The sequence below is a fragment of the Cetorhinus maximus genome, chromosome 15, assembly GCF_964194155.1.
Source record: "Cetorhinus maximus chromosome 15, sCetMax3.hap1.1, whole genome shotgun sequence".
NCBI classification, from domain to species: Eukaryota; Metazoa; Chordata; class Chondrichthyes; order Lamniformes; family Cetorhinidae; genus Cetorhinus; species Cetorhinus maximus.
Genome location: NC_135893.1, coordinates 85600502 through 85617246, shown reverse-complemented (window position 1 = coordinate 85617246; position 16745 = coordinate 85600502). Strand labels below are relative to the sequence as shown.

The following is a 16745-nucleotide window of genomic DNA, read 5'->3' as shown; positions in this document are numbered from 1 at the left end:
TCCACAATGGAGAGGGAGCATTGCCATACTGTTCAATCGCAACATCATTGTGAGCTCTGAACTCTGAAGCCCGCCTGACTGGATCAAATTAAATCTTCTTGGGGACCAATCAGAAATCTGATAAAAGCAAAATACTGCGGATGTTGGGAATCTGAAACAAAAACAAAAATAGCTGGATAAACTCAGCAGGTCTGATAGCATCTGCGGAGAGGAACACAGTTAACGTTTCGAGTCCGTATGACAGTTCTGAAGAGTCATACGGACTCGAAACGTTAACTGTGTTCCTCTCCGCAGATGCTGTCAGACCTGCTGAGTTTTTCCAGCTATTTTTGTTTTTGTTTCAGAAATCTGATACAACCCATTTGTGTTGCAAACGCCGAGTATGATTGAGCCCAAAGTGCAGTCAACTCAGCCAGGCTGACACTTTGAAAATATGGACTTACTCTATTTCATCTTCCCCAACCCAGCACCTATAAGACCAAATATAGCGTTTCTCTCACTGTCCTCCTCTTTTCATTACTAACAAGATAGCTTTCTAACCTTGCAGTATTCTCCTCCCGCCAGTGGCGGCGCTGCTGTCGCGTCCTCCCAGCTGTAGCAGCGCTGCCGGGCAGACCCCGCCCCCTTCCACCTCCCCGCGGTGCGTTGTGGGGCGGGTCGCGATGCCCGGATGTGCTGATTGTGAGTTCGGCTCCGTGTCGTAATCGTTAGGGGGGGGTGGGTTTATCGCCGCGCGTTGCCGTCGTCGTGATGGAAACACTCGGGGTATGTACCGGAGCTCGGGGGGGAGGGGGTGGTGGGGTTAGCCGCGGCTCCTGCTCGGGGCTCGCGTGTAACTTGCGACGCCTCCACATAGATCCCCAGAACGCTTACCCTCACAGCCCGGTTGGCCGGTGATTCTCCCTCCCATGGTTACCGCTCCCCTTCCTCTCTCTCTCTCTCCCCCCCCCCCCCCCCAATTTACCCCCTCGTACTGTTTTTCTTTGCTTTAAATGGCGGTTGCCAGGGGGCCTGGGTCAGCTCCTTTTTATTAATTTACCCCCACTCCCCAATTTTTATATATAATACACACTACCCGCCGACGGTGCATTGTGCAGCCGCGGGGGTGTAGGCCCCAGAGCCGGCTCCCCCTCCTCACTGAGGGGGAGGGGAGACGGGCACGTGTATGTGTACGCATGCGCGTGTCATCCTCCTAGGCCGTGCCTCCGCTTTGTTTCCCTTTTTGCAGAGAGGGTGTGGGGGTCTTTTTGAAATCAAAGCCGCACTGAACCGGGGTAAAAGGGGCAATGGTTCCCCCAGTCTTTTCTTACCCCCTTAAGAGGGGGAGCTTTCTGCTTCTATGAGCCGGAGGTGGAAATTGAACAAGTTTTGAGGTGCAACTCCATTCACACACTTTTGCTGCCTGGGTTGGGCTGGGTTTTTTTGAATGAATTGTTTCACGAGTCACTTTTTACAACTCAGCCACACGTTTTTCTGGCCAGTAGTACCCTAAAAAAAAATCGAGATTTGCATCTGAAACGTGCGGATTTTTCCTACAAACATTGCATGGAAAAACAGAAGTGTTTTTTCACTTCTATACAGAAACTTTTTTGTTATTTGAGTTTAATTTTTTTCTCAAAGTTTAAATTGCAAAAGTACATACTCATGAGATAAAATGATAAATTAATTTCCTGGGGTTGTCTGACGTTTTTGCAAATACATTTTAATTGAAAACGCAACGGTTTTTCCAGTTGGCAGATGTAGCAAAGTGCACTGATTTCATCCCATGGCTTTATGGCATTTTGTCTGGAAAGTGTATTTAACACACTTAACTATCTTTTGCACTAAAATCCAGAAACGATGTGGAATAGGGAGCAGATTCTGCCACATGAATGTTGATTACAAATGGGAAGAGAATGTATACCGTCTCCACATGAAATTGCTTAATTCAAATTGAGACAATTTGTTGTTAACTATACATTTCCACTTGGCTGTCATTTGCATCATTTAATTTAAATAACTGAATATTTAAGATTTCTTAGTGTAAAAATAATTCACATTCCTATCAGATTGTGTATGGTTCAGGAAAACAAAAATTTGTACCTTTAGTGCCAAATATCCATTATCTGAATACAAATTTTAATTGCATTATCTATTCAATGAAATACCCAGCATAAAAATGCTCCCAAAGAGAGGAATTGATAAATTTTATTGGTAGAAGTGATCAGGAAGTTATTGCATTGTCTTAACTCAGCTGGCTTACTAACATCTTTTAGTAAAGGAAACCTGCCACCCTTACTCAGAACGGCCTATATGAGACGAGTCCTACACCAATGCAGTTGACTCTTAACTGCTTTTGAAGTGGCCTAGCAAGCCACTCAGTTATATCAAACTGTTGAGATTTAGATCAACTCAGATTAGGCAATAAATGTTCATTTTGCCAGTGATACCCACATCCCAAGAATGCCTTCATTTTTAAAATGGCTGGTTTTACATATTTCCTTATACGGTTAACTTCGGACCATATCATTGCTGGAAAACAAAGATAAATACCTCCCAGATAAAAACAAAAAGCTAAAAGCTGCTGCGGATGCTGGAAATCCAAAACAAAAACAGAATTACCTGGAAAAACTCAGCAGGTCTGGCAGCATCGGTGAAGAAGAAATCAGTTAACGTTTCGCTCGAAGGCTCGAAACGTTAACTGATTTCTTCTCCGCCGATGCTGCCAGACCTGCTGAGTTTTTCCAGGTAATTCTGTTTTTGTTATAAATACCTCCCAAGTTTGCCTGGCAAAAGAAAGGAATTCACCAATTTGGAATACTGTATGTCTGTTTTCATTCCTGCATGGTTTTTGTGTTGCCTCCTATCTGCCTGTTTCAAAAGGATGTTTTTCCTTATCCTTTTTAAATTTAATTTCCTTGGTTAAGGTAAGTTTTTCATGGTTGATCATCCATCAAGTAGCATAAAGCTTTTAAGACTATTGTAGTGCTGGAGCCAAAGCACTAAACAGTGTAATTTTAACTGGCTGCAGCAGTGGTACCTGATGGATTGATCAGCTAGTTCTCAGCTTGCAAAAGGTGGAAAGTAACTGTCATCTTGTTAATACATGGAAATTTTCAGTTCTAGTGGGTCATTCTAAGTTTGTAAACATGTACAAGAGTAGGGCAAACATTAGAATGATACATTTTAATTCATATCAATCATTTTGAATACAGTGATATAAAAATTGCTTGTGACTATCAAGTTAGTTCCTAACTTGTGCATGTGCTGCAGATGGGAGGCTATCACAATTTAACACTTTTGTTCTTACCTTTCAAGTGACTTCTTTGAGCTAATGAATTAAAGGATTTTACTTTTCATGTTCTAAGATATCAGAAAAGCAAATAAGCAATCATGAGTTTGCTGTGGATGTGTTGTTGGTTTAACAAAGCCGTTTCAAATTTGACCATTCAATGTGAGAACTATTTAGAATGTACTGTGGCTTTTACATGGCCATTGAGTTTTAGAACAATGTTGTCTAATATGCTGGTGATGAACTAGTTGTGTCAAATTGGGAATCAGGATGTGAGTAATTGCATTTTTGATGAGTAAATAAAAAATGAGTAATAGATTCTGTAGTTGATCTTGATATTCATTCACATGGGGTTTGCATGTGAACTTTAAACCTTTTTATGAGTTTGTTGGTAAAATGGTATGATGAGCACCTGTCAACAGGTGTTGTTTGATCATTGTGACTGGTTTACTTCCTTGGTTACTGAATTGTGGGGAGTCCAGTAAATGCACACCTGAAGTGAATTTCCCTGTATTGTGTGAGGGTGTGTAATATGTCCTCTGCTAATGTAGCAAAAATTGGCTAGTCAACAATTTCTATTGGGCAATGGTGGTTTAGGAGACCAATTTTAATGACATCACCAATTTCAGTTTCATCTTGTCCCGTTAGAATCTTAGGTTTTTGAGTTTGAACAAACAGAGCATTGCCATGATGTTAAATATTTTAAATTACTAGAAGTGTAAATTGCTTGAATAGCAGTGGAATGTGTTCAGTTGTAAGAGCCGTTTGAATACAGTGAGAGAAAATTCTGCAGAATACTGTTGATGTTCGGTTAGGGGAACTTTGCAACAAAGATTTGAACCTTTTAATTAAGTATTGTGTTTATATCAATGTCTCAGAATTTTACAGAATGACTTCTGGAATGTTATTACCTTTACTATTGTATACATGCTTGGACCTACACTGTCATTTAATTTATCCATCCCTTGTGATGGCCTGAAGAATATACAGCCAGACAACCCCAGAGAGATATGCATTGTGGGATATGGGAAGTGTGATTTTATAATCAAGGCTAATTATGTCTGTTGCCAAGTGATACTTAGTCTATCCATTGAATTGGGAAACAGTTGGAGGGTGTCAGTTTAAGTTTCCCAGTCAACACCAGCGTTTGTACTTTAACAGTTATCTCAGCTAAGTGTCAAACAGCAAAGCACACGATGCATCTTGGGGCATAGATAGAATTCTATTGATTTGGAGCCTCCACGTATTAACTGTTGATAATTGAATCATATATTTGACAGTGTTTCCTTGACCTATTAAAATTTATTAGGATTTTGTTCCTTATTACCTTTTATAATGTTGACTTCACAATGATTTTCCCAATTTGAGCTACAGCTGCCCCATGACTAGCAAACTGATGGATCATTAGTCTTAATTGTGATTAGCATTCTCTTCTGTTATGACTGGTTTTGGCAGCTTGGTGTTGCAAGACACTGTGCAGTGGAATTGGGGCGTGTGTCTGCATTTGAGATTCCTCATGCAGCACAAGTTCCTGGTGTTGAAAAGATGTTGACATGTTTCAACAGCATGTTAATTAGTATATACCATTGGCTATAGTAATTGCTAAGTTCACCCACTTACTCAGCATTTCTTGCTTAAGAATTCAAAGAAGTAACCACCAAATGTCCACATTAATTACATTTTACTTTTTTCCGAAACCACTGGTCCCAGTAGGATTTGCCTTGTATTTCAAATGTTCATTTAGCGGCGAATGTTTTGCTGCATCAAGCTGAGGTGATATCTGTGCTAAGGCATGGAGCGCACTTCTACCTTAAGTATCAGCATTCCCAAGTCAAGTGTATTGCAGAGTAAAACTTCCTTTGATGTACCCCAGTAATGAGCCTGGAATGCCACCATCAGTTTAGGATTTCAGTTGTGCTGTTTGCAACCGTTGACCTTTTAGAATGTGAAATTCTTAGTGACCAATTTCCGGTTACAGGGAGTTTCATAGTGCAGGTTCCTACCCATTAGGTGGATTGATATTGTTCAAGCACGTTATCTATTGCCTGCAGAAAAAACAATTTTCTTGCAGTTTGGGCTGGATTTAAATCCAGCGATCAAATCAAATCTATGGCTAGTGTGCCATTCCTGACTCTTCGGTTATATCTACAGGGTCAATAGAATTCAGTTATATGCAGTGACTTACTTCTCAGACAAATTGAGATGCAGCATGACTTGCTTAAGACATGAATGTAGTGGCTATATCATTAAGGACTTTGAGGTAAAATAACATTTTTCAGAGATGAACTGAAGAAATTGGAGGCCATTTTCTGTTATGAACATTGCAACACAAACTTCACCAGTTCAGAGTACACTTTTCATGAGAAAATGCCTGTCTATTCGTTATAGTAAAAAGATCAACTTTATATCAATTCATAACCTGTTGACTGTACATTTCAGCAATTATATATTTTTTGCAATGTATTGATAAATTACAAAAAATCTGAAGGAATAAGTTTGGATGGCTTAACTTTTACTGAGTTGGTTGAGCTGTTATGTGACAGATCTGGCCTGGAGCTGCTTGACTGCTAGAAAAAGTCACACCTTTGTATCTTTTTAAAGATAACTCCTGTAACTTAGTAAATGTTCAGTTATATTCAGTTTTCCTATGCTGGAAATCTGTAAATTAAGAAAAGTTGCTACCTGTAAATTAAAGGACAATTTAATTGTGGAGTAAACCCTGTACATAAGTAAACATCACAATATTACTGCACGTTTTGTTGAATAGGTTAACTATCCTTCGGATATCCTAATATGGCCACTAATCTTCCATCCTTTCACTCCTCACTCCAGCAAACACTTTCTTTCTCTAACCGTTTTCTCCCCATTTCTCTCAACATAGTGAGATTGATTTCAGTGCAATCTTTGGTTTCTGTGGTAAGCCATTATCAAAGCCTATCCTCTACTTGCTTGACCTTCCCATGTACACTTTTAGCTATGTTTCTTGAAAGTGATAAGGGATGCAAACCTTGGCTATTTTTATTCCTCTTCCTAACCTGGGCCTCTAAGGCTGGTTGCACTCAATTGAGATCAGCACAGACTGGGCTTTGATCCTAATACTTCCTTGGTTTGTATGGCTCAGCTGCCTGCTGAATATTTGTCTTCATAAGTAATTAATTGTGTGAAGAGGTTTGAGACTTCAACATGATAAAATACAGATAAACCAGGCAAGAAAGAGGCTTTCCTTCAGTGGAGCTAGATTACAGGCATCACTGTCTGGTAGCACCACTGTGCTAAATGGGATAGATTTTGAATAGATCTAGCAACTCGACTGGGCAACCATGAGGCGCTGTGGGCCGTCAGCAGCAGCAAAATTGTACTCAACCACAGTTTGTAACCACATGGCCTGGCATAACCCCCACTCTACCATTATCACCTAGTAAGGGGATCAACCCTGGTTTAATGAAGAGTGCAGGAAGGCATGCCAGGTACAGCATCAGGCATACATTAAAAAAAGAGCTATAAACCTGGTGAAGCAATAATACAGGACTACTTGGGTGCCAAACAGCATAAGCAGTAAGTGATAGACAGAGCTAAGCATTTCCACAACCAATGGATCAGACCCAAGCTCTGCAGTCTTGCCACATCCAGTGGTAAATGGTGGTGGACAATTAAACAACTTGCTGGAGGAGGAGGCTCCAGCAATTATCCTCATCTTCAATGATGGGGGAGCCCAGCACATACAGTGCAAAAGATAAGGCTGAAGCATTTGCAACAATCTTCAGCCAGAAGTACTGAGTGGATGATCTACCTTGGCTGCCTCAGGAGGACCCTAGCATCACAGATGCCAGTCTTCAGCCAATTTGATTCACTCCACCTGATATCAAGAAACGGCTGAAGGCACTGGATACTGCAACGGTTATGGGCCCTGATAATATCCTGGCAATAGTACTGAAGACTTGAGCTCCAGAACTTGCTGCACCCCTAGCCAAGCTGTTCTAGTACAGTTACAATGCTGGCATTTACTTGGCAATGTAGAAAATTGCCCAGGTACGTCCTGTACACAAAAAGCAGGACAAATCCAACCCAGCCAATTACCACCTCATCAGTCTACTCTCTACCATCAGTAAAGTGATGGAAGGGGTCATCAACAGTACTGTCAAGCTGCACTTGCTTAGCAGTAACCTGCTCACTGATGCTCAGTTTGGGTACCGCCAGTGCCACTTAGCTCCTGACCTCATTATAGCCTTGGTTCAAACATGGATGAAAAGAGCTGAGCTCCGGAGGTGAGATGAGTGACTGCCCTTGACACCAAGGCAGCATTTGACCAAGTGTGACATCAAGAAGCCCTAGCAAAACTGGAGTCAATGGGAATCAGGGGGAAAACTCGGTTGGAGTCATGCCTCGCACAAAGAAAGATGGTTGTGGTTGTTGGAAGTCAGTCATCTCAGTCTCAGGATATCACTGCAGGAGTTCCTCATGGTAGTGTCCTAGGCCCGACTATCTTCAGTTGCTTCATCAATGACCTTACTTCCATTATAAGGTCAGAAGTGGGGATGTTTGTTGTTGATTGCACAATGTTCAGCACCATCTGCAACGACTCATACTGAAGCAGCCCGTGTACAAATACAGCAAGACCTGGACAACATCAAGGCTTGGGCTGACAAGTAAGTGGCAAGTAACATTTGTGCCACATAAATGCCAGGCACTGACCATCTCCAACAAGAGAGAATCTAACCATCACCCCTCGACATAAAATGGCATTACCATCGCTGATCCCTCACTATAAACATCCTAGGGTTTCCATTGACCAGAAACTGAACTGAACTAGCCATATAAATACTGTGGCCACAAGAGCAGGTCAGAGGCTAGGAATCGTGTGGCAAGAAACTCGCCACCTGACTCCCAAAGCCTGTCCGCTATCTCCAATGCACAGGTCAGGAGTGTGATGGAATAGTCTCCACTTGCCTGGATGAGTGCAGTTCCAACAACACTCAAGAAGCTTGACACCATCCAAGACAAAGCAGCCCGCTTGATTGGCACCTCATCCACAAACATTCACTCCCTCCACCACCGATGCACAGTGGCAACAGTGTGTACCATCTACAAGACACACTGCAGGAACTCAAAGGTTCCCCAGACAGCACCTTCCAAACTCATGACCATTACCATCCAAATGGACAAGGGCAGCTGACACATGGGAATGCCACCACTTGGAAGTTCTCCTCCAAGCCACTTGCCACCGTGACTTGGAACTATATCGCCGTTGCTTCACTGTCGCTGGATCAGAATCCTGGAACTCCCTCCTTAACAGCACTGTGGGTGTACTTATATGGACAGCAGTTGTTCAAGAAGGCAGCTCACCACCACTACCTCAAAGGCAATTGGAGATGGACAATAAATGCTGGCCTAGTCAACGACGCCATGTACCATGAACAGAGTTTTAAAAAGTATTGAAGAAGTGACTCCATTCACAGCAAAGTCTTTACCTGCCCTTTTAATGTTTCATATTGATTTAGTATGGAGGTATCTGTACTATTTATGTAATTAACTATAAACTTGAAAAAAAAGTCTATTAAGCATAAACACAAAATGCTTATCTCCTCTCCAACTCTCTCCACCCCCTGCCCCACCCCCATTACTTCATGAATGCCTTAATTACTGCCGATACTGTCCTTTTTCTTTTTCCTCTTTTCATAACATAAAGAAGGGTAGGACATAATAGCCCGTAGAACCTGCTCTGCCATTCAATAAGATCATGGCTGATCCTCGACCTCAAATCTACTTTCCTCCCCAATTCCCATTTTCCTTGATTGCCTTAAGAGTCCAAATATCAATCGATCACAGCCTTGAATGTACTTAACGACTGAGTGTCCACAGCCCTATGGGCAAGAGAATTCCAGAAATTCACTTCCTCCATGCTTATTAGATGATGGAGATGAAAATGTCAGGAAGGAGGGCAGCAGAGGAGTGGGACAGATAGCTGTTTCAAAGAGCCGACACAGCCAAGGTGGGCCAAATGTTCCCCCTTTCTGTATTACATCATTCTAAGATTTTTGGAAGATTGCCACTTTAAAGTTGTAGCTGTTAACTGTGATATTACATGGAAATACATCAGTAAGCTGTAGCCAATCCTAAATATTCTACATCAAACCTTTGGATCCCTACTCTGAGAAAATCATATTTTCATCACATCTTTTCATGCTGCCTTTTATAGCAACTGTTAGACATTCATTGCTATTTTTTCTATTTGAAGCAGCTGGCATCATATGCTATTGTGAAATTTTCTAAGTATTTATACTCTTTTGTTAACGTGATTGAGTTTTTACTTTTAAACGTGTATTTCGTGAATACACGTTAATAACGTATAGATTTTCTGTAAGTTCAGTTTTTTAAGATCTGTATTAGCTTTAGAAGGGTCATCCTAGCAAAATTGATTCATAGTAGCTAAGGTCACTCTGTTGTGACTTAAAGCCCTGTGCTTACTCCCAGAGTAGATTCAAAATGATTTGATTTTGGAATCTGGAGCTGATCATCAGACATATAGAATGGATGATAAGAATGGAATTTTCCACAAAATGTCTTCAAGAGAGCTCAATTACCTCCCTCTTTCCCATCATGCTTTTTACCAAATTTCATTTGTAGGGAAGATGGCTGTCCTGAATTGATACCTCAGTCTTCACTTTAGTTCGCAAACAAGGTTCCCACGGGAATAAGACCATGGTCATTAAGAACCTTACAGTTGGAGAGAGTGCTAATGTTGCGCAGCCAGCGTCATGAGCCAAGTTGATTCCCTGTGGATGTTCCAGCAGTTTCACAGATCATCACATCAACCCCCACACTCAAGTCTACCTTTAGTACTTCATTTGCTGTCCAGTAAGGTTACATAGATTACTTTGTATGTACTTGGAAGTTCTTACTAAGTTTTGAATCTTATAATTAACGCTCTTGGAATTTAGAAGTTGACCCGTGGTGTTAATAAAATTATTTGAAATATGAGTTTCAGTTCTTGTCCCTATTGTGCCTTGATTGTATGATGAGCAATAGCCAGAAATGGGGGGGAAATTCTCTGGTCCAACATTATCTGGCCAGAAGATTATTTTGAATTTCCTTTTGTCTACACTCCAAGTTCCTCATACAAAAATGGTGACTGTACTTGACCGTGACCGCTGTACAGACACAAAAAAGCTAAACAGTTCATACTTTTTAAAATAATTGGTTTATATCATTCTGTGAATCATACTCCAAGCAAGAATAAAATCAGTTATGGGAGGAATACTAAATGTCTCTATCATGTTAAAAGTACAAAGGCATTCAACATTGCCATGGTGCTCTGGTGTTCAATATGTACAGTGAAATCATGATGACTCAAACTTGGGCGACATGAAATTCCAGTTATGTTGAAGTTGTGAACCATTTCCGCCAGCAGAATAGCAAATCCCATAGAAGGATGCTTATGATAAACTGAAATTCCACACTGGTAACTCCGGATTAGCTGAACTTGTCTAAGCTTGTCATGTGACTGCGCCAACCAGAGCAGAGTTAGACCACACGGGCGCAAAATCATGGCGCGCTGGGCAAGCCATCATTTGACATAGAAATTTCCCTGTGAAAGGACATGCAAAGCCTGCGAGTAATGCTAAACCTGTGGGAAAGCTAAGTTGTCAATTGGAGAGAAAGTAAAATTGATACAGCAAGTGGAAAACCATGGCGTGAAAGAGTGGGAAATTCCACCATCAAGTTTATCCACCATAAAAACACAAAGGCGAACATTTTGGAACAGGGCAACCTGACAAACAGGATCTCTAGTCCAGTCCTTCAGGAGCGGGGACACATGGATTTCACCTGCAGTGACGGATGGTTGTACTGATCCATGACGAGGCACATGTTGTCTTCCGCATGGTAGGCAGTGAGTCTGTGGCAGTTACTCCAGTAATAAATAATTGTCTCCAAATGGTCTCATCCACATCCTGCATAAATATGCACCACAAGACATTATTAGCAGGGATGAAATACTGTTTTACCAGTCTTTTGCCAGACCGCTCTTTGATGTTTAAAGGTGAAACATGTAATGGTGGAAAATGGAGCTAGGAACATGTCACTGCTATGGTCTGCACCAATATGGATGGGACCAAGAAGCTGCTGCTTCTTGTGATGGGAGAGTCCAACAAGTCACGTTGCTTTGTGAATTTCAAGACACTACCCATGTAGCACTAACAAAACCACCTGGATGACCTTCAGCATTTTTGAGGCATCGATCAGTAAAGTGGACAAAGTGTATCATGAAAGGAAAGGAAGTTACCATCATTAAAGACAACTGCCACGTGCATCCTGACACTGGCCTTGAGCGTCAAGCTGATGTTCTTGCTTCCCAACATCACGGCCAAGCTCCAGCAAATGAATCTGTGATTAGGGACCTAAAAACCACTACCAACAGCAGCTGATCTCTCAGGTTATCGAGGCCATTGATACATGGCCTGGGAGTACACTCCTTATCAGTTCTAAAGCTATGTTTATGATGAAGGCAGCCTGGAAGATTGTGATGGAAGCCAAATTTTCCAACTTTTCTATTACGCTGGTTTCAAACGGGTTACAACTGCACAAGTGTTCGTCTGCAGGAGGCTGGCATGGAAATTCCAGCAGAGACAACCATGGAAACTTATGCGGAGGTGGAAGATGCAGTACGCTGCACGACAGAACTGACTTGATGCAATTGAAGATGCAGTACATTCTTCAGCTGAGAAGCCCCGCCTCCCAAATGACCCTGAATAGTCCAATGAGTGCTCACCTGCTTTTTCCCAGGCCATGTTGCCAAGGCTGTAGAGATGCTCTGGGATTTCACAACGCAGCACAAAAACACCAAAAACATGTTTGACTGCATTGACATCATGGTGTCGTATGTCTGAAAGCAGCTCACTAAGCAGAGAAAGGTTAGAGTTTTTCTGGAGCTAGCTCCCAACATTTGTAAATGCAGGACTCCAGCCTTTTACAAGGTTGGGCCATTGTAAGGTGTGAACAAATTGAATAAAGACCTTTCCACACATTTACTGCTTTACTGTGTTTTAGCATTTGAATATATTGTTCTTGACATAGACTGTGTTTATAGGCATTTTGGGTGACAGAGGTGCACTAATGTGGAAATGGGGGCCTCTTTGGTTATCACAACACTCGCTTAACACAAATTTGTGGGCTGATGCCTTGGGATTTGACTCATCAGAATTTTACTGCACTTTAAAAGCGTGCAGTAAAGATACCTATGAAAATTCATTTTGAGTAATTGTGACTTCCTCTTGCTTGAGGCATCAGAATGTGTAAGAAAGGAAGAATAAACTGAGACCCTTGTGTTCAGACCATTGAAATTTTTGCAGGCCTGTAAAAGATAAGTTAAAGTCTGAACTTGGGCATGAAATTATCATTTGTATCTCTGCAGCGAACTGCATAGAAAGAAAGTCATGAGAGATGATGCAGTGCCCTCATGGGCAAAGCGAATGAGTTCAAGTTTCCCTCTTGGGATTTGTTAGTTTAAAGGAATGTTTATATTATGGAGAGAACTTATTTTGAGGAATGAATGAATGCCAGGTCCATCATAAGGTTTGGGATATTTATAGAGCAAACCAGTTAAGTTTTAATAGTTAATGGCTTTCCAGTACTGTATATAACTTGTTTTAATCATATTCTTACAGAAATGAATAATGACCATAGTTGACAAAGTGACAGAGGCTTCGAACACTGCAGCTTGCAAGAACCAAACCTGCAGCTCCGTGGCACCTTTCTCTGGAATTGTTAAAGAGAAGAACATGGAGTCAGGGGCAGCAAGTTGGGGTGCAACATCCCCTATTACAGAGGTACCAAAGAACAAAATCTTAGGACCTATGCCAGGAGCTGCTTTGTACACCAATGCAGTGTCTCTACAAGAGAAACCGAAGCAACCAGTGCAAAAAGATCAAAGTAAGTTCAACATGCAGTTTTTTTATAGAATGAGTTAACACTGCATTTGCTTGGTGTCTGTTCCACATGTCCTGCTTTGATCTCGCTTGAAGCTAGTTAATTTTATCCATGTATCCTCCAGGAGTAATTTGACAAGGAAGTATTCAATAAACGGCATGACACTAGGAAGTTCTGAGGAACAAAGGAACCTTGGCGTGTGTGTCCATAGATCTCCTGAAGGCGGAGGGGCATGTTAATGGGGTGGTGAAAAAGACATATGGGACACTTGCCTTTATCAATCGAGGCATAGATTACAAAAGTAGGGAGGTCATGTTGGAGTTGTAAAGAACCTTAGTGAGGCCACAGCTGGAGTACTGTGTGCAGTTCTGGTCGCCACATTATAGGAAGGATGTGATTGCACTGGAGGGGGTGCAGAGGAGATTCACCAGGATGTTGCCTGGGATGAAACATTTAAGTTATGAAGAGAGGTTGGATAGACTTGGGTTGTTTTCGTTGGAGCAGAGAAGACTGAGGGGCAACCTGATCGAGGTGTACAAGATTATGAGGGGCATGGACAGGGTGGATAGGGAGCAGCTGTTCCCCTTAGTTGAAGGGTCAGTCATGAGGGAACATAAGTTCAAGATGATGGGCAGGAGGTTTAAGGGGGATGTGAGGAAAAACATTTTTACCCAGAGGGTGGTGACTGTCTGGAATGCACTGCCTGGGAGGGTGGTGGAGGCGGGTTGCCTCACATCCTTTTAAAAAGTACCTGGATGAGCACTTGGCACATCATAACATTCAAGGCTATGGCCCAAGTGCTGGGAAATGGGATTAGGTAGGTAGGTCAGGTGTTTCTCACGTGTCTGTGCAGACTCGATGGGCCGAAGGGCCTCTTCAGCACTGATAGTTCTGTGATTCTGTTCTGTGCTCCCAGTTCATATTAAATCATTTCTCCTTTTTATTAGATTTATGCTTCATTTTAAAGAACAACATTAATTTTTTCTTCCCGTTCACTCCAACCTTTCTGATGAAAATCATTTTTGAGTCTCTAATTTGGAGCACAAGTTTGCAGAATAACCGCTGAGGTCTCTTAATGAGCTTTCTCCAGTGCTTTCAATGTCGTTTTGGATATCCAAAACTGCACACAGTGCTCAGAATTGTCTTATTGATTTATGATACAATGTCCTCAAATTCTAGCATCAGTGGCAATACTTGATGAATGGACAGCTTATTCCAACAGGCAGTGTCCATTCCTGACTCTGATATTAAGCCACTCCTCCTTTTCACAAGGTCTGATGCTACACTTACCCTATTGAGTTATTTTAACAGGCAGAATCATGACAAACAGAAGGAGCATCAAAAAGAAGAGAGGAAGTTAAGAGATAAAATTAAGTTTCCAAAGAAATAATTGGAATTCAGGTTGACACTTAACCTTTTAGTTGTAACTGAAGATTTTCTACACTGAATTTTTGGGGGAGCTTTGTTCACCTTGTTTCAGTACTTGTACTACGGAAATTGCTCCAGATGAGACTCTCTTAATCAAAAAGCCCTTACCAAAAATCATGTTTACTGAACAAGTTCTCTATTTAAGAATTGTGTTGAACCAATGTTCAGTCAAACTTGCAAAGAATTGTCAGCACTAAAGGTTTATGGGTGGGAAACGTAGATACGTAGTCCTGGGAGTGGAGAAGTTGGAAGGAGGGCAACAACAGGCTAGCTGGTACTGTGTCTGTTTCTAGTTGGCCTCTTCATTCTCATTCTTATTGTCAGATTCCCAATGATTGAAAAATGTTAATAAACATCCAATACACACACCCAAATCTTTTTTCATCTTTTCTAGTGGCTGTCCCTGTATTGCGTACAGGTACTTCACATGTCCTTTTAGAATATGCATTACCAAAGTGGGATTTTGTTTGCTTAATTTAGTTTCATAAACAGGTGGTCTTTCACTCTCAAATACAATTATCTGTATTAAATCCCATCCTTGCAGCATCAGCTTACTGATTCCAGATTTATTGGGATGCTGTGAATCTCCCTTAATCATGAGCAAATTTTATAACACAAGAAATGATTTCATATTTATGAATATCGCAAACAAAGGTTCCAGAATTACATGTCTATGGTGTAGTACAAGTCATTCTTTCCATTTATAACTGGATAACATCCAGGCTTGGGCTAGTAAGTGACAAGTGCCAAGCAATAACCATCTCTAAGGAGAGAATGTAACCACCTCTTCTTGTCATTCAATGGCATTACCTTTGTCGAATCCTCTACCATCAACAATTTAGGGGGGGGCTCCTATTGGCCAGAATCTTACCTGGACCAGCCACTTAATATGGTGGCTGCAAGAGCAGATCAGAGGCTGAGAATTTTATGGCACTGAGGCATGAATATATAGAATGTACAGTACAAAAACAGGTTATTCATTGCAGTTGGTCTATGTCAGTGTTTATGCTCCACAAAAGCCTTCTCCCACCTGATCTCACCTCATCCTATCAGCATATCTTATTCCTTTCTCTCATACAGATTGCACTTTGCAGGATGTCTTGTGTTGATTCACAATTAAATCTGACATGTAATCAGACAAATGGAGGTGTCAATTATCCACAGTGAGGCCCCACAATCTGCAGATGAATAGTTAGTCTGTGTGTTGTGTGGTTACTTAAATCTCTATTCTTCAAATTATATCATGGGATTGTTTGCATCCATCTGAACGGACAATTTCAGCTTAGCATTGCACTTGGCACTCCCTTTAATGCACTGAAGTGTTAACCTAAATTATGATCAAGTTGTGTAGTGGTGCTTTTAACTTGTCCCTACTTCAAGAATGGTATTAGCTAAGCCCAAGGTGATACTTGGGTTTCTTAAAATATTGCTGCTATCTGCAATCTACCTCTCCACTTCTCCAAGATCTTCCAATTACCCTAAACTGACTTTTGCATGATTTCTTGTTCCCTTCTTTGGGTGTTTCCTTGTATACGGGGGAGGCGTTAGCATAGTGGTATTGTCACACACTAGTATTCCAGACACCCAGGGTAATGCTCTGGGGACCCGCATTCGAATCCCACCGTGGTGGATGGTGAAACTTGAATTCAGTAAAAAAAAAACCTGGAATTTAAAAGTCTGATGATGACCAGGAAACCATTGCCAATTGTTGTAAAATCCCATCTGGTTCACTAATGTCCTTTAATCTGCCGTCCTTACCTTGTCTGGCCTACATGTGACTCCAATGTGGTTGACTCTTAAATGCTCTCTGAACAAGGGCAATAAATGCTAGCTGAGCCAGCCCACATCGCATGAACAAATAAAAAAAAATTAAACCATTTTAATTCTGCATTAATATTTCAGATTACCCATATAATTTTGACTACTGCTGTCATCTTTGCATCTTGCTATTTTTTTCTTGGACATATTTGCTTTGCGCACCCTTTCAAATTGTCAGAATGTATTTAATTTTGTTAGATTGCTAAATTGCCAATCTTCCAGCTGCAAAAGTCCACTTTTGTCCCATTATTCTATTGCATTGATGCACTTACTGTTTACGCTTAAATTAGTGGGGATTCAATAG

The 16745-nt window shown here is 41.3% G+C and overlaps 1 protein-coding gene across 3 annotated transcripts in view; it reads left to right on the top strand.

Annotated features, from left to right (window-relative positions):
- Positions 1 to 649: 649 nt before the first annotated feature.
- usp42 (ubiquitin specific peptidase 42) overlaps positions 650 to 16745 on the top strand; it is a 101803-nt gene continuing 85707 nt past the window's right edge. For 2 of the 3 annotated variants that reach the window (XM_078558854.1, XM_078558856.1), the window contains exons 1-2: positions 698 to 765; positions 12934 to 13198. In XM_078558854.1, coding sequence (XP_078414980.1) covers positions 12943 to 13198 — 256 coding nt within the window. In that variant the 5' untranslated portion in view covers positions 698 to 765; positions 12934 to 12942. The other variant, XM_078558855.1, reaches the window with a different exon arrangement.